Source organism: Spermophilus citellus (genome assembly GCF_964194105.1).
Source record: "Spermophilus citellus genome assembly, chromosome: 14".
Taxonomy (NCBI): domain Eukaryota; kingdom Metazoa; phylum Chordata; class Mammalia; order Rodentia; family Sciuridae; genus Spermophilus; species Spermophilus citellus.
In genome coordinates, this window is record NC_138194.1 from 39,294,589 (window position 1) to 39,317,821 (window position 23,233).

General features: G+C 39.1%; 1 protein-coding gene across 1 annotated transcript in view; it reads right to left on the reverse strand.

Annotated features, from left to right (window-relative positions):
* CLVS1 (clavesin 1) overlaps positions 1 to 23,233 on the reverse strand; it is a gene marked incomplete at both ends in the record, with an annotated part of 202,371 nt that overhangs the window by 22,517 nt on the left and 156,621 nt on the right. Inside the window, 2 exons of the mRNA XM_081265768.1 lie at positions 9,869 to 10,104; positions 13,698 to 13,808. Of these exons, the coding sequence (XP_081121894.1) occupies positions 9,869 to 10,104; positions 13,698 to 13,808 (347 nt within the window). The remainder of the gene's footprint in view (positions 1 to 9,868; positions 10,105 to 13,697; positions 13,809 to 23,233) is intronic.

The following is a 23,233-nucleotide window of genomic DNA, read 5'->3' on the forward strand; positions in this document are numbered from 1 at the left end:
TTCCACATGGAATTGAGAAGGGGCATTTTAGGGAATATGAGAATGAAAGTTTTCAACCAAAAACATCAAAAGTGGAGTTTTTAATGGCAGAGCCAGCCAAGTCCCCAAGGCAGTGGCTCTCCCTAAAATGCTAGGATGGATAGCTTCTCTGAAATTGGTGGGTGCTCTGTACTGTTCTAACTGGGGAGGCAGCTAGTCTTCTTCCAGTCTTTTTTCTCTATGAATAGTTTTCTGAGTCTGAGATATAATAACTTTCTGTTACTATGACAAATACCTAAGATTATCAACTTTTAAGGAGAAAAGCTATATTTTGGCTCATGCTTTCAGTAGTTCCAGTCCATGATCAGTTTGGTCTCATTTCTTTCAGGCCTGTGGTGAGGAAGCAGCCCATGGTGGAACAAAACTGCTCCCTCAAGGCCAGCAAGTGAAAGAGAGAGGAAGAGACCGGAGTCCCCCAATCCTCTTTGAGAGCACAACACCAATTACCTATAACTTCCTATTAAACCCACCTCTGAAAATTCCTCCACCTTCCAACAACACCAAGCAGGAGACCAAGCCTCTAACTCACAGCCTTTGTGTGTGTTGGACAAAACCACAGCAGGATTTCTGGTAAGTTCTTATGGTTCAACTTTGTCTATGACCAGGCTGCACCCAAAACTTATCTTGGAATTCTGAGAAATTATAAGAATTGCATTTTGATTTTATAAGTGTAGCATTATCCTAGGTTTTTTTTAAGCCTGGGAACAAACATTACTAAATATAAACACACACCAGAGATGGCAGAGTCATGGTCATGTCATGTCAACTCAGGACAAATACACAGAGTTAAGAACCAAAATGTTGTATCTGTTGTTTTGGGCTTGAGTGGTGCAATGTTGTCACTTTTTTCATTGAGGTCTTTTGCTGACCCTGGTCTTTCAATTATATGAGAGATGGAGCCTGTGATCTCATCCTAGAGAAATGCTCATCAAATGGTTGTCGAGTGGAAGTGGACAGGGTGGGTATGGCCATTGCACTCTGCCTTGTATTCTACGCTCATGAGAGCACCTCTGCAGGAATCTTTCAAGTCAGTCTGGCTCTGCTTTTCTTCAAACTGTTTCTGGCTTGGGAAGCTGGAGCAATTGGGCTACAGGTAACAGAATTAGGTTCCAGTCAGCTCATGTGCTGCACAAGAGAAGTAAAAATGTCCCATTGTGGTTACTTCCAGGCTTCTGAGAAAGAGCCATGGCTTCACAGTTAAAAGATTTGGGCTTTCTCTTTCAGTGCTGAGACATGAATATTTATTTGGAAAGTTCATGAATTGAATGAGGCTGCAATACCAGATAGTACATTAAAAAAAAAAAGAAAAAAATTCTTCCTTGTATAACAGGGCTACCAGATTGAGCCCAGATTGAAATGCAGATGCTTCTGAGCATACCAGGAAGGGGGCTCCAGGAAACAAGGAGGATGAAAATCGTTAAGGCTCAGCCCAGTTGGATTTCCATGAACCTAAATCAGCTTCCTGACTTTCCATTTCAATCACTGGATCAGTGCTTTCCAGAAGTCTCTAGGAGACAGGTGCACCATAAAATGCTCACAACTAGTCTACCCAGAAGAAATTTTAGGACAAAATAGGTTTATTGATAGAGTGCTTTTTTCCTGCAGGACTTCTTAGAACTTTGGCTATGACAATTAGAGAAGAAAAATATTTTTTGAACCTTAGAACCAATATAAAAAGCAACTCTTTGTACCACATAATTATTTTTTTTGGACTAAAAATATTAAATATGTATGAAACATATGTCATGTGCAAGAAGAAGCTAGTGGTGTGATTACCCAGAAAAATACCCAAACCTAAAGTCAGGAGGCTTCAACTTTAATCCCAGCTATTTCATATAGGTAGTAATGAGCAAAAGGATTAAGCAGATATTTTTAAAACATTATTAATATTTCATAAAACTTTATGGAAATTTCACATGTACTATTATGATTTGGATATGAGGTGCCCCCCCCCAAATCTCTTACTAATTCAGGAGTAGTAAGAGGTGAAATGATTAGATTAAGAGAGCCATAACTTAATCTGTTCATCCTAGTGTGAATGGGCTGACTTGGGTGTAACTGAAGGCAGGTGGGGTATGGATAGAGGATTGGGTTACTGCAGGCTTACCTTGGACGGGTTTATCTTCCCTGCAGTCCCTAATCCTTGCTCTCTCTGCATTTTGGCTACCTTGAACACAGCAGCTTCCCTCTGCTACACCCTTCTGCCATGATGTTCTGTCTCACTTGGACCCCGAGCAATGGAGTTGGTCCACTATGGACCAAGGAGTAATGGAGTTGGTCCACTATGGACCAAACCTCTGAAATAAAGAGCCAAAATAAACTTTCCCTCCTCTAAGTTTTTCTTGTCAGGTACTTTGGTTACAGAAAGAAAAACCTAACACATGTACCAGCTATGACACTGAATCTTTAGTATTAAGGAACTTTATTTTTATTGAAATTAAAACCCTTATGATCATTTTGTGAAATAACAATGATTACATCATGGAAACAAGAATTTCTGGTTACTTAATGACCTTTGAATACAACATCCGTATTAGGCGGCACTTTTATACATGCATGCGTGTGCACATACACACACACACACACACACACACACACACACATCACATACACATCAATTGGGAACAACAGAAGAGGTCTGTAGTGGTAGAAATTCTGATGACATTTAAGTGACTCCCACTAGATTTAAAATTTCATAAATTCTGATAATAAAGAGAATAATAAAATGTATTTTTATGTAAAATTTTTATAAATAATATTCATCCTGTATATAAATGCTGTTTTCAGCAGTACAATCGAGAGGACCATACTAAAGGTCAATGAAAAGATGGAGCAAAACACATGTTTTCTTTCCCTTCCAGCCCTGGAGGAACAACCTGCCATTCTCACACAGTGGGGACTTAATCTAGTCACCATCCCTAATTAAGGAAACCAACTCCTCCATATCTGGACTAATCCTATTTAGTTGAGGATTGTTCCCTAACCCTTCACTGGGATGACCACACTCCCCAGCCCTGGAAAATCAGATGCACTTTCTCCCTGGTGACAGGTTCAGAGGCAGCACAGAGCTTGGTGTTCAGAATCCTTCCTTTATTTTTGCCCAGAAATACTATAATAGAAAGTTCGAGGCTGCTTTTACTTAAAGCACTGATTCAGATGTCAAATACATCATTAAAAGTGGGATAAAAGCTTGGCAACTTGACCTTTATTTTGTATTTGACTCCTTTCTACCTTAAACTTTGGGCCAGAGTCTTTTTCAACTCTGCATGTAGTCATGTTGATTATTTAAGACATGTTCATTTAAAACTGGTAATCGCATCCCTTCAAGGGTGGAGTTGCCAAGAATAAATAAGGTCTTTCTGAGATTTACAAGACATCACAATCAACAGATCATTCTCTGTCAGCTTTTAGAACATACTGTTTCAGAACCCTGGCAAGGTGCCTGGAAGTCTCCAGCCATCATTACCCTAAACTAATATCTTGCCTTTCTGACTTGTCCTTTTCTCTGAATTATTCCCTCTTGCATTCATTTTGGATTCCAAGAAAAATCATTCAGATGGATCAACAAATTGCGATGAGTTAAAACTACCCACCAGGCAGTAGCAACTTTCATATTGATGACAAGGCCCCCCATGGTCATCCCGAGACAATGAACAACTTTGAGTAAGACCTCTTAACTATGTGCACTTTTGGCCCTACTTCTCTATTTAATCGGGGAACTCTAGCCAGCCCCAGAGGATAAGGATGAGGACACGTCTCCTTGTCTTTTCAGTATAGCTGTACAGAATAAATTCCTTTCCTACTTTGCCATTACATTTTCCATTTGATTTGGGGGAAGAGTGGCCAGATCTGGTCTGTTGGGATTTCCTGAAGTCAGGACCCCTTCTGGCCAGAAACTCTGGTAACCATACCAAGAAAGATATTCTTTATTTCCTTGTCTTTAATAATATTATAGTCATTTTAATTTATTTTATCAGTAATAAAGGCTATAGCCAGAAACTAATTAAAAACATTGCTTAATAACTAAAAGAGATGTCACAAAATCTATATACTAATTAAAAAAAAAATCATGTACCTAATTCATGGAAAGGAAGTTTTGGGCTTACTAAGCCTGAAACAGGACTGTTGTTTCCCAACACAGAATCATCTTCTCCTCCTTCGTATCGCACAAGTGCCCTTTTGTTTGGGCGCCATCCTTCCCATGTAAGACAGAGGCAAAGGCCTTGCCTGGAATTCTCCAATTGTGCTGGACATAGTGGAGAGAACCTGGGTTCTTGTGGTCATCACTAAGGTCATTGGCAAAGCACTTCTGCAGCTACTTTAATTTGAGACATCCCATTATGTGAAATAAGACATTTCCTTTTTATTTAAAGCAGTTCATTTCAGGTTCTCTCTTCTTTGCAAAAATAATAATCATCATATTTATAACTGATATAAAGGTTACTTACTGTTCTCTATTGGAAAATTTTAATACATTTGGCTACCTATTCTTCAAGTCTAAAACAGTCAAATAATGAATCAGATAGGAGGAAATGGGATACTTCACACATTCACCAGCAAGACCAGCAAAAAGACCCACCAATAGCCCAGGAGCAAGGAAATGGAAGAAATAAAAAACAGAAATAAGAGGTTAAACATACAGAACTCCACTTTATTTAATATTGAAGTACAGAACGCCACATACCTCAATAGCCCACTTGGTTGTCTTTGGATTTAAGAGAAGAATGATATTGAAATAACCTATTTAGAGAAATTTCCATCTAAACTAACTTTTTTTTTTAAATTCTGCTTAAGGGTTGAGCCACAATTATTGAACAGAGAAAAAAAAAGAGCTTATTAGAACCACTCATTTGCTGAGAATAACAGGGATCTGGGATTTTATTCTACAGGTGGACCAAAAAGCATTGTTTGAGAGAGCCACTTGGAACTCAGTAGTCATTTGTGATTAGTACCCAAGGACAGTCTACAAAATCCATTTGTCTCCAAGTGGATCTGAAGCATGCTGGGAACTATGGCAGAAGTTAGGAGGATACGCAGTCTGTGTTAACTGGTAATCACAGTGCTGTTTCAACATCACCTGGCTCAGAGTAATGAGGCCCTTTCTAATTTGGCCAGGCAGCAGGGAACATCTCACCCCATAAACTGCCTATCCCCATGCTTGGACACTGCAAACCAAGGCTGCCTGACAATCTATGCTGGGGAACAGAACAGTCTACCAGGTGGAAAACCAGGAGAAGTTCCCTTAAAGTTCTTCCCTAATTCTCTTTTTAATTTTCCTACATTCCCATGAGTTTCAAAGGGCCTCTAAAAGATGCTCTGAATGCTTCCTCCTACAGTGTGAAGCCTGATGGCAGATGCATACCAATAGATGAGGAGATTCCTTTTCACTGGTGCCTCTGCCCATCTCCTGCGGCTGCCAGAAATCCCTAGAGGAGGGTTTAAGGTTGCAACACAAAGAGCAGCAGGAGTGGACAGGACACCCTTGTAGCATTGGTGGAGGAAAGGAGACGTGTGCACAATTGCTAGAGCTTCTCTAGTTAGGTGGTCTTGGATTTTGAGTCCCACATATAAAGGGACGCACTTGTCCTCCAAACCGCAGACCAGCCACAACTTCCTTCATGACATCTCCCCTGAGAGTCTTCCTGGCTGAAATTAACAATGCTTCCTTGGAACATGGTGGCAGGTTCTCACTTCTCCTCTCTGTTCCTGCTATAGTTATTTGTGGATGTCTTCTCTTCCCTACTAGAATACAAGCTCCTTGTTACAGTCTGAATATGAAGTATACCCCCAAACTCCTCTTAATACAGGAATATTCAGAGGTGAAAATGTTCGATGAGGAGGTCTTCAACCTAATCACTACATCCTAGTCTGAATGGACTGACTCGAGGTAACTGTAGGCAGGTCTGCTGAGGCTGGAGCAGGTGGGTCACTGGGGATATGCCCTGAAGGCTATATCTTCTCTGCAGCTCCCTCTCTACTTCTTTCGCTCTGCTTCCTGACCCGGTGATGAACTGAACAGCCTTCCTCCACGGGGCCCTTCCTCCTGAAGTGCAGCCTCACCTTGGGCCAGAGCCATGAAGTTGGCCATGTGGGGACTGCAATCTCTGAAATTAGAAGCCCCAAATAAACTTGCCCTTCTCTAAGTTGCTCTTGTGGAGTATTTTGGTCACAGTGATGCAAAAGCTAGCCAAACACTCCCATAAGCACAATCCACTGGAATCTTGTTAAAGACAACAGGAACCAGCCCTTTCCCCCTGGAAGCAGAACTGAAGCAGATCAGGCACTCTGCCACCACCTAAGAGAACCCCAACCATAAGTGTAATAATTCAACTTCTCCAGGGACCCTCCCGTCCCCATAATTCGGTTCCTTGTCAGCAGGATTTCTGAAGAGAGCCTTGTGGTTTGAAGCTTTCCCTTTCTTGGAAATGCCAGTTTGCATACAAAAGACCTGACAGAAGTCTATCTCAATCTTGTTGCTGTACAAAAGGTACTGTCTCTGTTTTCTTGGTAAAAAACTTGTAAAACCTCTTTCTAGCCTAAGAATGTGGGACAAAGAGTAACCATTAAGTTCCCACCTGCTGGGTATAAAGTTCAAAGCATTTCCAGACTCTAGGTCCAGAGATTTTTAGGCTTTAGCACTTCTGAACTACAATAGTTTAAATAAACCTGCTTCCTAAAAGTTCCTCCGGTGCCCAGCCCATCTATCCTACATGAGAACAACTGGTTGAAGCAATTGGTCGATTTTACCAAGGATGTGCTTTGGAGGTAATAGCTTTCACTTGTCATTTTCATTCACATATTTAACAAGCATGTACAGGTGTCTGCTTCATGTATTAGACACTGTGTATTAGACACAGTATCTACTGTGTATTAGACACTGAGTTCTATTCACTTTACCCCTTTCTTGGGAAGGGGTAAAGTGAATAGAAGTTGGACAATGCCTTCTCCCTCCATAATTCATGACCTGATAATGAAAGCTGTCACTCCCTTTGACCCTCAACATCAAATCAAAGGTAGAATTTGAAGCCAGGACAGGTACGGTCGCTCAAAAAGAAGTAGTGCTGTGACTAGACCCTGTGGAAAGAATGTCAAATTCCTATTGTAGGCCACTTGACTTTGGAAGTTCAAACATATATAGAAATATGATAGTCTTGTGCAAACATCTCTAGAGATATGTGGGGACAGGATCTGTGGGTGTCACTTTCCCCATCAATGGAGGTTGGGGGAGAAACGATAGAAAGTACATGGAAGACCAGGCAACATGCTTTATCTTAGAGTGGACACCAACCCAGAGCCCAGAGCCAGCCTGTGAAAGTCTGAATCCCAGCTTGGTCTTTTACTTGCTGTGTGACCTTGCATAGGTGCAGTAACATTTCTGAGTCTGTTTTCTTATGTGTGAAATGGGAATAATAATAGTACCTTGTGGTGAGGATTAAGAATTATTGAAGGTTAAAGGGCTCAGAACAGTGAGTTGTTTCCATTATTGTGTCATCTGGAATGAGAACAGGTTAGGACTGGGAATGGACAATGTCACAATCAAACTCCCAGCCACTGTAACCAACAGTTCACTGAGAATGTTTGTGCATGAATTTCCAGATCCCTCCCATCCCAATAGAGAGCCTCTCACATAATTGAGTATAATATTTGTATGATATTCACAGCTAGACAAGACAGAGATCCTCATCCTGGATGCTCTACTTTGGGGCAATGGATGGATAGACACGGTTATCCTAAGGCCACTTCAAGATGGATGCTTGTCCTCTGCCCTGTGCCAACTTCACCATAATGGGGTGAGTACTCCTCTGCTTGAGTTAGGTCTAGACTTCTAACCATCTGAGCTTCCAAAAGGTTTGGAAGCTTCCAACAACTGTGATAGTTCCTGGTCCACAAACTATCTCCCTGCTAATCTTAGAAAATAATTCTTAGAAAATGCAGACCTGATTATGTCATGTCTCTGCTTAACTATGTCTGTTGAGGACATAGAGATGAAAACAAAAGTGATGTGGCATTTTCCAACCACCAGGATTCTGATTAAAATTGAAATCTGGTGATATCTAGTACTTTGGGAAGGCCTGGGGAAAGGAAGATTCTCACACATTGCGGGTGAGAGGTTGATCAGATGTCTCTGGGTAGTGTGGACTAACAACTCAAAATGCACACAGCCTCTGACCCAGCAGATGCAGGGCTCTGAATCTACCCAGGGGACCTTCCTAGGAAAATGAGGAGAAGTATAACAAGGATATTTATTGAGACTTATTTGAAACAGAGAACAAAACTCAAAAGCAACCTAAATTTCCACCAATAAGAAAATGGCTAAACTGGCATATCTATGTTCTAGAATTCTGTGCACCATAAAAGTATGAGCTAAGTCCAGACGTACTGACATGCAAAGGTGTTAGATAACAATGCCATGGGCTAAATTATGTTCTTCCTACTCCCTGCTAGATTCTAATGTTGAAGTCCTAAACCCCCAGTCCCTTAGATTATAACTATATTTGGAGGTAGCAGCTTTAAAGAGGTGATTAAGGTAAAATGAAGTCAGTAGGGTGTGTCCTAATCCAATATGACTGATGTCCTTCTAAGAAGAATAGATGAAGACACAGATGTGCACAGAAGGAAAACCACATGAAGACACTGAAGAATACGGCCCTCTGCAAGCCAAGGAGAGAGACCTCAGAGAAATAAACCCTGCAGACACCTTCACCTTGCACTTGTAACTTCTAGAACTGCGAGAAGATAAATTTCGGCTGTTTAAGCCACTCTCTCTGTGGCACTTTATTATGACAGTTCTAGCACACTAATCCTCATTATTAGATAATTTATTTGTAGGGATGTGCACAGATAATGTAATGTATAAAAAACAGAAAGGAAGGGCCCACCCCAGCCTGATAATCATCTTAAGGGAAAAATTGGAGTTTAGTTTTGGAATTGCATTTTAGTTTTTACAATGAGAGGGTACTCAAATTTTTTCATATAAATTTAAAAATCAATCTTCAGGCTGCCGGTATAGCTCAGGAGTAGAGCACTTAATCAGCATGCATGAGTCCCTGGGTTCTATTTCCTGCTCTACAAAGGAAAAAAGAAGAAAAAGAAGAAAAAAAAGAAGAAGCAGAAACCCTCTTCCCTAGCACTGTCCCGAATGAAACACACTTCACCACCTGGAGCCAAATCCCTTTGGACCTCTCCTCTATGTCCCCACCCATCCCCAACTCTCCCACACCTGTTTGCCACACAAGAACATCTGACCTTCCATGCTTCTGTCTGCCCCTCTGCTTGGCTTGCCAGTTCCCTTTATTATACCAGCATTGCCAATCTTCAGAGTCCAGCTCAATTGCCAAACACTTTATAAATGTGATCCAAATATTCTTACTTGGAAGATTTTCTAGAGGCACACCTCTCTGTTCTTTGGGAATTTATTCATGTTTATGCCCCTGGTCCCTAATCTGTGCTGAAGCCTCATAAATGCTTGTTTGGTTTCAACTGAATAAATGATAGGAACATTTACTAGCAGGTTGCTTTGCCATCTCAGAGGCCCACCATTTCATCTGTGTGTATTAACAAACTCCCAAGAGAGGCCAGGGCTGTAATCGGGACATGAGCAAGGTCCTAGCCTTGAACTGTTCCTTTAATACAACGGGGACAACTGTATTTCTGGGGCCAGTCAAGCCCCATTTGCTTTCAATTCCAGTAAAATCAGCCAAGAATGTATTGCAATTTATTTTATTCAATCCCATGCCCATGAAGTCTTCCATTACTCAATCTACAATAGGACTAAATCAAAAAATCCCACTGACCTCTGACTGCAAATCTTTGACAACACGGGCCTTACCTTTTCATGGGTTTGGGAGAACATTCTCTCTCGAGGTTAGAGGACGTGTGTTTGACATGCATGGCATTATAGGAAGTGTGAGTATAGTCATTTTCATCGCTGTAGTCAGGACCGAGTAATGTCCGAGCCCAAGTTCCCATGTCATAAGGAGGCAGGGTTCCTCCAAATTCAGAGGGCAAAAACTCTGGGTGGATTAGCTGGTGAAGGCTATTTAAATTGTTTCCATGCAGGAAAATCTGAAATGAAAAAAAAATTCCAATAAAAAAACCCTGAAACATGACCAAGTCTTTAATCTAATGCACAATTTAGCAGTGACAAATTGGATGCACTGTTGGCGATGATGGTGTTTAAAGAGGCATGCATTTTAGTGCTGTAGGTTAGTCATCATGAGATGTTAATTTATGACTCAGAAAAGGGGCTGAATTAATAGTCACAAAAATGAAGTTTATGAACAGACTGGGTATTATTTGGCCATGGCTCACGTTTTCACATACAGGAGACTGATGTAGACCATCCCAAACCCTGTCCATGCCTCACATGCATCCCCAGACTGCTGTTCTCCCAGCTCGGCCCTCTGGCCCTCAGTGCCTCCCCTGGTCCTGCTCATCCTTCTCAGCCTCTTTCTAATTCTGCCCACCCTGGTTTTCCTGCCTGTCCTCCAATGAGGTATTCAATTTCTGTTAAAAAAAAAAAAAAAAATATATATATATATATATATATATATATATATATATATATATATTTTTTTTTTTTTTTGCCAATGTGTTTGTTTAAATCTTGCTTCCCCTTGGGGAGAGAATACCTGGGTAAAAAGAAATGTTATTTTACTCCTTTACCATGCTCTTAGCTCCTAGGGTGTGGTTAGAACAGAAGGTAGAAGCTCAATCCATATTTAGTCAATGGAATTAAAAACTGTGGACTGAGAAAATATTGTGAGATTTTTTTTTTGCAGACATTTTCTGTTTGGTTTATATTGGGGCCTCATACCTAAACAATTCTGCATCTTCTGAACAAACAATGTTAGAAAATCATCAAACGGGAAAAAATAAAATGGCCCCAAATCATAAGTTTTTTCAGACAAATCCATAAAATGCATGATCCACAAGCACATAATTAACATTGACAACAATTTAGAAATTGATTCTAAAAGGTGATTTAAAGTGCATCTGTGATGGCATTGGCAGGCATGAAATAATTATGTGCAACATGTTGAGCTTCAAATAATTAATTATATGTAATAAATAAGTCACATATAAATATAAAGCCACCAACGATATACACATACATATACACAAATAAACACACCTACTACGATTAGCTATGATAAAATTTAAATGTGATTTTAAAACTACTTAAATTCAGGACCTCGGAAATAAGTATTTGCTACTGTATTCATTTTAATTTATTATGTAATGGCATCATTTAAAGATAAGGGAGAAAAGAAGCCAAGTGCTAAATTCTTCAAAATACTGTAGTACTTCAAAAAATAATGTACATTTTCTGACCCTGCAGTTGGGGATTAATGAATTTTAAGATTTATTTCTTTGATGTAATTTAATTATTCTGTTTTTTTAAAAAGCTCCTTAGATAGTGCCATAGTATTTGAAGGATACTAAACGTAAATACTGTCCCTGGCACTTAAAGTCAACATTTGTACACACACACTCAACACATCCAGTTTTTTTTAAAGAGAAGTGCTGTTGAACATGGCTCTCCTGTCTGAGAGTCCTGTGGGATAGAGGAACACAGAGGCAGAGGCTGGGCCCTGACCTGACACCTTGTGTTTTGTGCCCAAAGCTCCAGAAATTTCCTTCACTGGCAGAGCAGCAAGTGTCTATCATGGGAGGAGAAATTCCCACTGGCCTCATCCAGGGTTGAAGAGGAAGACACCAGGGAGCCTGAAGCCATACTGGAAAGAGCACAGGACTCTTGCTTTCTTAGCCCTCTCCAGAACCCCAGACAGACTGCAAACTATCTTAGAATGTCCCCTCCTGATTTTGGTGAGTTCTGGTTCCCAGTGCCGTATTGGTCTGAAGACGGGGAAATTATCCTTCCTGTATTCTACTGCCATGTTCCCCAAGGACTTAAAAGTATCCACAGTCTGGGGAATTAGGAGCCCCGTGGTGTATAAGAGAGGAACCTCACATCATTCCTTCCTGAAGCTCTCCCCAGTGCTGTGTCTCCTGGGCATAGGGGTATAGAGAAGTGTTGTAAGAATAACCCTGGCCAAACTCCCTTGGGGAGTGGAGCTTCTGACCAGGAGGCAGCTGAAATCAGAAAGCCTAAAAGGAAACACTGCAGCCTTATTCACAATAGCCAAGATATGGAAACCCCAAGTGTCTGCAAACAGATGAGTAAAGAAAATATGGTATACACTTTCACACATTCTCTCTCTGTGTCCGTGTCTCTGCTTCTCTCTCTCTCTCTCTCTCTTTCTCTCTCTCTCTCTCTCTATCTCTCTCTCTCACACACACACACACACACACACACACACACACAGAGAGAGAGAGAGAGAGAGAGAGAGAGAGAGAGAGCGCAAGAGAGAGAGAGAGAATGGAATATATTATTTGGCCTTTAAAAAGATGTTCCTGCCATTTTTGATAACAGATGAACCTCGAGTATGTTATGTTGAGTGAATTAAGCCAGGTGCTGAAAGATAAATATTGCATGATCTCACTTATTCATAAAATCTGAAAACAAATGAGCTCACAGAAGCAGAGAATGGAAAGGTGGTTGCCAGGGTCTGAGGGTAGAGGAGGAAAGACGATGGTGAACGGCTACAGAGGTTCAATTAAACTGATGGATAAATTGTGGGGATCTAATATACAATGCAGTGGCTACCGTTAATAACACTGCACTGTGTACTTGAAATTGGCTAATGGAGTTCCCTACACCAAAAAGGAAAATAAAATAAAAACATAATTGTGTGGGCATGCCTGTGTTAATTAGTTCCATTGTGGTGATCATTTTATGATGTGTATGTATGTTAATCTTCACACCACACACCTTCAATATATACAATTTTATTTTTAAAGTATCCCTCATCAAAACTGGGGAGGGGGTAGAAAAGAAGAGCTAAATGGTAAAACGTCACTCAGTGTCTGCTACAGGAATGCATTATGGCACAAAGCCTCAGACACTGGCTCATTAAGTGACTCCCAACAACGCTGATGTAGGTATTAGTTTCCTCTCTTCATGAAAAAGGAAACTGAGATTCAGAATAGTAAAAAAAAAAAAAAAAAAAAAAAAAATTCTCACTCAGCTAATCCGAGTGCCACAAAAGCCCAGCTCTAATGGGAGAGACCAACTCCCCAAATGTCACCTGATAATGAAGATTTTAAAAGCCTTCTTTCTAAAAGCATTCTTATTTCCTATGAAGAATGCTTTTCCAACCCTACAGATGATGCACAGGACAGTCACCTACCCACCCAAGAGCCACAAGACAAAAACAGATTACAAATATTCTTCATAGTGATAATACATTTACAGGATAAAAGGCTAACTATTAAAATATTCCTTAAACAGGAAGCGGCTGGACCCAGTATCTCCCATCTACATTTATTGTTAAATGGGCATCTGGCATTTGCATGCCTTCAAAGTTTCCTTTGGTTTGTCACTGGGACTCCAAAAATAGCCCACTTCTCCTGAATTATTGATTGTATCTAGGCCATTTGCAAACTCCAGCTGAGGCTCAAACGCTCAGGGGTTGCAGAAAAACCTTAGGTGGAAGATAAGCCCAGGGGAACACGATGGAGGAGGGGAGCACAGTAATTATCCTTGGTATTCCCAGGGAATTTGGCATTTCTGTGACACAGTTCGTTCTTATTACCCGTTTCCTGGTCTTGTCTTTAAGGAATGGCTTGATGAGCGTGTACAGGGCGTGAATGTACCAGGGCTGGTTGACAAAATGGACTCCTCCGAAGCGGGCAGGAAAGCTGTCCTGGGAAGGAAAGAGAAATGCAGGTCCATTAATAAGCACTCCAGGTTGGAAGGAATCAGTGGCCCAGCAACCCTGAAGACTATTGGGTTGAAGCTCTAGCTTCCTGGTGGAGAAACGATGAGAACCCGCCAAGCTTCCCAGCTGTTTCAGTTTCCTCTATTTTTCTGGCCTTCCTCCTCCCATTTTGGTGCCACGACTTGAAAATGGGGTACAGATGCCAGCTCATCTTTTCCACATTGCAATTATATGACCCCCTGCCTGGCACTGAGCGTGTGTGGCCTGGGTGCTGAGGGGAGTTGATTCTGCATTAGGCGATCAAGTCTTAGCTCCAGGGGCTCTAAGCAGGGGTCTTTCCTCTCTGCTCTCTTCCTCCCACTCTCTCCATAGTGTATCATCATAATAGCTGAATGTCCTGGTGATGGAGTGCCTGGTGTGTGGGAAGGCTGAAAAAGGATTCTAAGGATCTGGGGAGATGAGGCTGTTTGAATTGACCAAAGTCTAACAAAACTCACTGTCAAAGTCTGCACAGGTGATAGTGCTATCTCCTTCCTCCATCCTGGGATCATGGCAGGTCCCAAGGGTGAAGATACTTGTTGATTGAGGGGCTAACTGATCCCCCTAACTGAGCCATAGGCACATTCTTTTCTGTAGAACAACATATTTTATAAATATCAGATTAAAATAAGAGCAAACTGGTTCCAAATTTGGAGTACAGAGCAGGACATGAGTTTATGATTTAAAAGCTGAGAAACCACTCTGGGGGCTAATTAGATCCACAGGACAAAGGACCTTGACCATGAAGTCTGTATTAGTCCTGGGTGATCAGGTCTTCATGAAACGTTTTAGCAGATTTGGTTTATCTTGGCTAATTGAATTTAAAAAGTAGGAACTCTCAATGCTATTTGAGTTGCTGAGTTTGCTGTCAATCAGTTTCAGTGCAACAAATATCCCTGTAAAGTGTTACAAGGTAAGATGAAAGCAGAGGGAAATAACAGTTCAGGCAGGGAGCTGCTCCCTGTGGGTGTATGAAATGCCTTGCCTGGGTCTTTTTTAGTAACAAGGAAAGAGGGTCATTAACTTTTTTTTTCAGAACTCTTTGAGTTCTACAGGATCCCTAGGCATCTTCCACACCAAGACCTAGTTTCTAACATTTGTACATGGAACTGTGCTTAAGGGTTGACGTTTGAAAAATTTAAAAATATTTTTTGCCTCTATCTAGACATTTTACAATGCGGAAAAGAAATATTTCAAAGGCTAAATGAGACAATTTCAGTAAAAGGTCCTTGTTTTTCATGGTAATTTTGTTTTTGTTTCATCTATCATACTTTTAAAAACTTAATGAAACCATGAAATTACTAAGTTAGAGCAATCATTTACACTAATGTGTGCATTTGTCATAATCTCTTACTAATCCAAATCAAATTTAAGAAGTATAAAAATTCTTAGTAATGTTGTATTTTTTTTTAATGTACAATTCATGATGTAAAAAAAAAAAATGTTTGATTCCTTAAAGAGAGAGGCCATTCCCAAAAGTTAGTCCTTTGCAATAAGTGCTATATGCGAGTCTTGCTCTTTCTGGCTTTTTTGAAGGTCTTCTTCAAAAATATAATGCATTATTTCACAAAATAAATGTGACTTCTGAGGGGCTCTAGAAGAATAAGAATAAAGCATTTATTTATAAAGCCAAGTATTTACTATCTTTTTAAATAATACCAATAAGAGGTGTTTTTTATTTCTACTGATAGGCTATTGTACTCTACATTTCTAGGTTATTAAAGTCGAAGAAAAGTCTAAATAATATTCAAGAGAAAGCAAGCAAAAATCACTAAGAAACTATTAGCCTTTTAAAAAATACCAAGAGACACTTAATTTTAGTTTTTGAAACCTCAAAGATATCAAAAACCATCTTCTATTTGTGTCAGGGGAGACTGAAAAAAATTTATAGGTCAGAGACTGTGTAAGTTCTGGCTAGGTTGACCCTGGCCAAAGAAAGAAGTTTTGGGCTCTTACTGCTCTCATTCAAGTCAGTTGGTAAATATGTGCTGATAGACATGTGTAAACCTGTTTAGTTCTGGGCTTGGGCAAGAGTAAAAAATAGGATTATTTTTCTTCAGGATCCTTCTATAAAAATCAAATAAAAGGTCCTCCTGTCTAATAGGGCAATATACAAATGTTCTGGGTATTCCTGAATGAGCCTGGCAATGTTATTAATAATAATTTTGTATGTGTTTTATTATGTGCGTGTGTGTGTGTGTGTGTGTGTGTGTGTGTGTGTGTGTGTGTTGTAGGGAAGAGAAGAGAAAGTTAGCAAGCACAACCCTTTTATGGTCAATGCCCACAATTGTTGGTTGTCTTTACCTGGTCACATTATCAAACTGCAGATAAAGTGGAAGTTATCAGTCACACAAGTTATCCAAGGACCATCAAACCCAAGCCCACCACCTTCATAGAGGAGTATTTGTTAGTGAGGAGCAGACTCTGTCAAGATAGGCTTTGATTCAATGACAGGACAGCACTGTTTTTTAGAGTTCTTGGAGACTAAAAATATGCACCTAAACATACCCTAAGTTCAAGGGTATTCTGTACTTTTTATACATTTAGCAATAACAATATGACATTGTTCCAAATTATAAACATGTTCAATTCATAAAATGTATCTACATCTCCAGTTTATTTTAAATTAATTTTGCTTCCTTACTATGAAAGTTATACACATTCTAGAAAAGTCAAAAACAGATAAAAATTATTACTAAAGAAATTAGAAAGTGAAGACATCAGGAAGAAAAAAAAAATCACTATAATCTCACTGTTGAAGACACACTCTTTTGTGGGTGTGGTACTGACAATAGAACCCAGTGGTGCTTTATCATGGAACTACATGCCCAGTCTTTTTAAAAAATTTTTATTTTGAGGCAGGATCCCATTGAGATGCTGAGACTGGCCTTGAACTTGTGATTCTCTTGCTTCAGCCTCCCAATTCAATGGGATGATAGGCTCACTTACTATTTTCTATCATTCAGAATAGGCTATATAATGCTTTCTTAATAAACAACCCCTGTTTACTCTTATTTAAAACTATGAAGATTGATTTCTGTCTCACATTAAATGTTCTGTCCTGCTTGAGTTGCCCTCAGCCAGGGATGCAGCTTCCCCCAGCCAGAGCAGTGCTTCTTGACACCGCTCAAGGAAACTGCATAGAAAGGTCAGACTTTAGCTCTTAAAGTAGAACCTCAGAATGATATTCTTCCCAGTGACATGTCACATTTCATAGGCCAAATGCATGCCTGACTTTCAGGGAATCAGGAAGTGGAAATATCATGTGCCCAGTAAAAGGAGATCCAAAAATTTGGATGAATCACACTAAAAAACAACTCAGACTCTTCTAAAACTTCCTTTTAAACCCTTTCTGGATGAAGCCATATTTTTTTAGCACTTGGAATTAATAACTAATTGATTGACAGCCTAAAATATGCCTGATTTGATGCTATTGATAGAGTACCGTTATTTTTTGAATATGGTGTATCCCCTCCAAAACTCATGTTGAAACTTAATCCCCATTGTGAGGTATCAAGAAGGTGGAAACTTAATCCAACTCTGGTGTTTAGAGATGGGACCCTAGGGCAATAAGTAGGATTAGATAAATTTTGGGTGGCGTACCCCTGACTGAATACTGGTTCTTTTATAAGAATAGAGAGACCAGAGGATAAACACACATATTTGCCCCATCTGTTGGCTTGTACAACTTTGTCTCTACCAGCAAGAAAGGCCATCATCAGATGTGACCCTTCAACCTTGGACCAAAACCATGAGCCAAAATAAACTTCCTTTTTTGACAGCTACCCAGTCTGTAGTATTGTGTCATAGCAACAGAAGACTGACTATGGGAACTGGAATAACACAAGTATTGATTTGACAGAGTACTGGGTAAAACAGAACTTTATGATTTTATAATGCTTTATTTAAGGTCTTTAATTCTACCCTAGAGAATTAGTGCACACTTAGCACTTCTTCAATTCAGCACATATTTATGAGTGTGTGTTACATGTTGTTTAAGTTAGCTTTTTTGCTGCTATGACTAAAGGATCTGACCAGAACAACTGTAAGGAGGGAAAGTTAATTGAGGGCTCACAGTTCAGAGGTCTTAGTCCATAGAAGGCCGGCTCCATTCCTAGGGTCTTGAGGTGAGGCTGAACATCACAGCAGGAGAGTGTGGCAGAGGGAAACAGCTCACTTCAGGGAGCAAAGAGAGAGAGAAACTCCACTCTCCAGATACAAATGTATACCCAAAGCCACGACCCAATTCCCACCTTCTCCAGCCACACCCTTCCACTTCAGTTACTATACAGTTAATCCCTATCAGGGGATTAAATCATTGATTGGGGTAAGACATTTACAACCCAATCATTTCTCCTCTGAACCTTCTTGCATTGTCTCACACTTGAGCTTTTGGGGAACACCTAATATCCAAACCATGACACATGTCAAACACTGGGTTATATTGTCTAAACTATACTTGCCAGAAACTGCCACTTACCAGAGCCCTCTAAGATTTTAATCCCCTTTTTTTGTCTACTCTAACCTGATTGTTACCCATGCCCTACACTGCTGAGGTCAGTAGATTCTCCTTTTATGGTGATATCAAGGTAAAGTTGATTGGTGATATCAAGGTAAAAATATTTTGAGGAACCCATTAAATATTAGATAAGGAAGAATTTTTAGATGCTTAATACCTTACTCTGATTCATAATTCTGTGCAATTCATTCTCAAACTCCACGTTACAAGAAGGGTTGTGAGATGCTTACTCCCTAGTGGTGTAGACCAACTTCACCCAATTTATAGACTTCTCTTTTAAGACTACATTATTTTCTTCTCCTGATGTATTTTTTTTAAACTTAAAACATATGACTCTTTCACATAAGCCTATGGAATAAAAACAGGAAGTCACGCTTCAGCAACAACGTGTCCCCTGAAAGGACCATCTCAGAATTCTTCTACTCTCATGAAGGACTTCCACACATAACAATAGTAGCTGAAGATCCCTGGATTATATTTCAATACCTTATTATGCAATTGTCATCAAATTTCTGCTTCTGCAAAGATGGAGTGGACTTAGTTCTCCCCACTTCTCTAGCTAAGCCTCAAGACTAAGCATTGGACATTGTACATAAAATAAGCATCAGAAAACTCTGAAGAGGGAGATTAGAAGAAAGAACAGCTAGGGACCCCAGGACCCCATGAAGGACAGGGTGGCAAACACCTGGATATCCTTTTCTTTGTTCCACATATACCACATGTGGTATAGAACAGGTAGCAATGGGGAAACAAAGCAAAAACAAACCTGCCAAAAAGGCTACTCTATAATGAAAGGGACTGGTAAGGAGAAGCCTAGCCTAGCAAGATAGACAAATTTTAGAAAATAGTTTTTCTATTATATTCAAACACTGCAGAAAACAATGTTTCCTTCATCACCTCACTACCAAAGCCTGAGTGGCATCCTGGACTCTCATGCTCGTCAGGTTATAACTAGGTGAGTAATATCCTTGCTAGGACAATACTATAAAAGTTCCAATAGAGATCCAGAACTTCATCCTCAATGGCCAATAATGACCCCTTCTTCCACCCTTACAGTGTCAATGGAGACCATGTGGGGAGCCAGGATCCCTCCTAATTTCCATGTCAATAGAGTACCTCTTTACATTCCCCACTGGAATGGAGCCAGAGAGAGAAGGGTCAAAACTTTGACCATTTTCCACTGATGTTGGGGCCACCACCACTTCAGTGACAGTGGAAACCATGTGGGGAAAGAGAGTTGCCACCCTAGTCCAGCTTCTCCTTGGGTATCAAAAGAGACTGAGTCAAGAACATGGACTCTATTGTCACTTGGTAATCACAAGGCAGCACAACCTGCTTTCCCTCATGAATGGTGTTAAGAAAGACCAGCTAGAACAAAATGTTTACATAAATCCATAACTTCAGAACACCACACAGAAATATTTAGACTAAAATAAAAAATTACCTTTCATATAAAGAATCAAAAAGATCTCAAGCTGAACAACAACAAAAAAAATAACGATCATGGAAGCCAACACCAAGTGATAGATATGTGAGAACTACATAAAATGATCTTAAAATTACTTATAAAAATGCCTCAGCAGAAACAATAAACACACTTGACACAGTGAAAACAATAGAAAGTTTCAGCAAAGAAATACAAAGTTTAGCAAAGTTATCAAAGAGAAAGAAGAATCACATGGAAATTTTGAATTAAAAAATGCAATTATCAAATAACTAAATGATGCTCACAGGAAGGGCACAAAAGCATAATGGAACGGACAGAGGAAAGAATGAATGAACTAGAAAATAGATACATGGAAATTACCCAACCTGAACAACAGAGAGAAAGTAGACTTTTTAAAAAATGAACACAGTATCAAGAGACTTGTGGGCCTATAACAAAAAATTTTACATTTACATCATCAGAGTCATGAAATGAGAGAATAAAGAGGGCAGGGCTTGAAAAACAATGAAAAGAAATGATGGTTGAAAACTTCCAAGTTTAACAAAAAACAGATTTTTTTGATGCAAAGACACATCATGATTATATTTCTTAAAACTGTAGGCAAAATATTAAAGCTAGCTAGTACTATATTTGCCCACAGGGGAAAAACAAAAAGAATAGTAACTGATTTATCATTAGAAACCATGGAAGCCAGAATGATATAACACATTATTTTTCATGGGCTAAAAGAGAAGAACCATCAACCCCCAATTTTATACCCAGTAAAAATATCTCTCAGATATGAAGGGGAAACCAAGAAATTCTCACATGGAGGAAAACTAAATCAATTTGTTTCCAGAATACCTACCTTAAAAATATAGTTTAGCTTAAGGAAATTCTCTTAAATATAAAGGAAATAGCAAAAGGAATCTTAGGTCACAGGGAAGAAAAAGTACACAGTAAGCAAAAATATAGATAGGTAATATATTTTTCTTTTTCTCTTGAGTTTTCCAAATTATCTTTGAAATTCTAATTTTTTGAAGCAAAAATTAAGACACTCTAACATGGTTCAAAACATATTTGGAAGAAATGTTTAAGACAATTATACATTGAGGAGAGAAAATGGAGGTAAAGTGAGGTATGGTTCCTATACTTCACTTGGTCTGATAAAAGGCTGATATAAGACTGTAAAAAATTGTGCAGGTGCAATGTAAGGCATAAAGAAAGCACTAAAAATCTAACAAAGTGATATAGTTAATAATACTACAAATAAAATGGAATACTAAGAAGAATTGCAAGAGGAAGGCAGGAAAGAGAAAGTGGAGAAATGCAAAACATAGAATAAATAGGAAAATAATATAAAATAAAATGACATGCTTAAGTTGTTACATGATGAGTAAGTATAAATAATCTAAAAAAATATATACAAATTGTATACAGAGATTAGCAGAGTGGATTAGAAAACATGACCCACTATGTATGCTGTTTGAACCTTTAAATATAACTACATAGGCTTAAAACATATTTAAAGCAAAAGCAGAAAGACCTGCAAAGAGAATAGACAAATCCCTAATTATTGTTGGAGATTTCAATATCCCTCCCTTAACAACTGAGAGAGACTTTTAGGTAGAAAATAAGCAAAGAGATAATAGAACTCAACAGCACTGTTAATAAACAATGTCTAATTGATGTTTATAAAATATTCCATGAAACAACTACAGAACATGTTTTCTATTTCAATGCCTGTAGAACATACATCAATCTGGGCCATAAAAATCTGAACAAAAATATAGTCACACAAAGTGCATTCTCAGTCCATAATGGACTCAATCTAGAAATAAACAGAAAGGTAATCAAGAAACCTTAACTAAATGGCACAATTCTAAATAATTGAAGTATGGGTCAAAGAAGAAGTCTCAAGGTAAATTTAAAAATACATGGAAATTATTATAAAACAAACACATCAGAATCCATGGGATACAGTTAAATCAGGACTGACAGGGAAATATGTAGCAGTAAATAAATGTTTAAGGAGAAAGATCTTGAATCAATCATCTAAGCTCCCACTCTATATTCAAAATTTAGAGAACAAAATAAAACCTAAGTGAGCAGAAGAAAGGAAATAATAAACAGAAATAAGTGAGGTTTAAAATAGAGGTGATAAAGAAAATCAAAGAAACAAAAAGCGGGTTCTTTGAAAAGGTTACTAATACTAGCCAACCTCTAGGAAGACTAACAAAGAAACAAAAAGAAAATGCCACAAATCAGGAACAAAACAGTGGCTATCACTACAGACTTTGGAAGGATAGTCAATACTCCTACAGCTCGGCATCCATCCAGCCGACAACCTGCAGGAAATGGATCACTTGCTATCACAACTCATTTAGCATGAAGTAGATCATTTGAGTAGCCCTTTAATTAGTAGGAAAACTCTTTTTCCAATTTTAAAAAGCACAAATAAATTCTCAGGCTCAGAATTCTGCTGAGCTCTTAAGGAATTACCATCAATTTTACATGATCTCTACCAGAAAAAATAGAAGGAACGCATCCCAATTCATTTATAGAGCTGATACCCAAATAAGACAACATAGTAACAAAAAGTAAAATTGCAGACCAATGTTCTTACAGATGAAAACATCCTTCATTATTAGCAAATGGAATTCAGCAATATATAAAAGAAATTATACATGATGACCAAGTGGAGTTTATTCCAGTGATGCAAGGCCTGGCTCAGTATTCAAAAATCAATAAATGTAACTGCACTGACGATGTTTCCTAGTTTCTATATTTGATGTTTTGACTCTGTGGACTAGAGAGAGGCTGCCTTACCGAGGGTTAGCTGATTTCCAGGGGGGACAAATAACCATCCTGGGAGTACTTCTCTATGCACACTAACCAATCCAACCTGAAGTCCCAGATACCTTCTTTATCAGGTTTTTGCTTCCAGGCCAAATTCCCCCACAGTTTAGGCCCCTTTCTCTTCCTTGCTCATTCCTTTCTGGGAAGAACACAATAAAAGCCTGTGTCCATGTTTCCCCCTCACATTTTTTGCCTTCTGACTGACCTTGCTTTTTCCCATTTAGCCTTGTGTGGCAGGGCATACCTTTCGATTCTAGAAATCTGCAAATATCACAAGTGTCTTCTTTCATGACAGCTATGTCCTTGTTTGCATGACTCTGATGTCTAATTAAGACAACCCCCCAGCACTGCTACCATAGTAATCCATCATTAGCATTCTGAGGAAGAAAAAACCAAATGTTCATATCAATTGATGCAGAGAAGAATTTTAGTAAAATTCAATACCCCATTCATGATCACAATTGTTGGAAATATAGAAACTGAGAGGAGCTTACTGAATATTATTAAAAATCCCCTACAGTGTGTGTTATACTTAATGGTGAAAAATTGAATGCTTCCCTCTAAAAT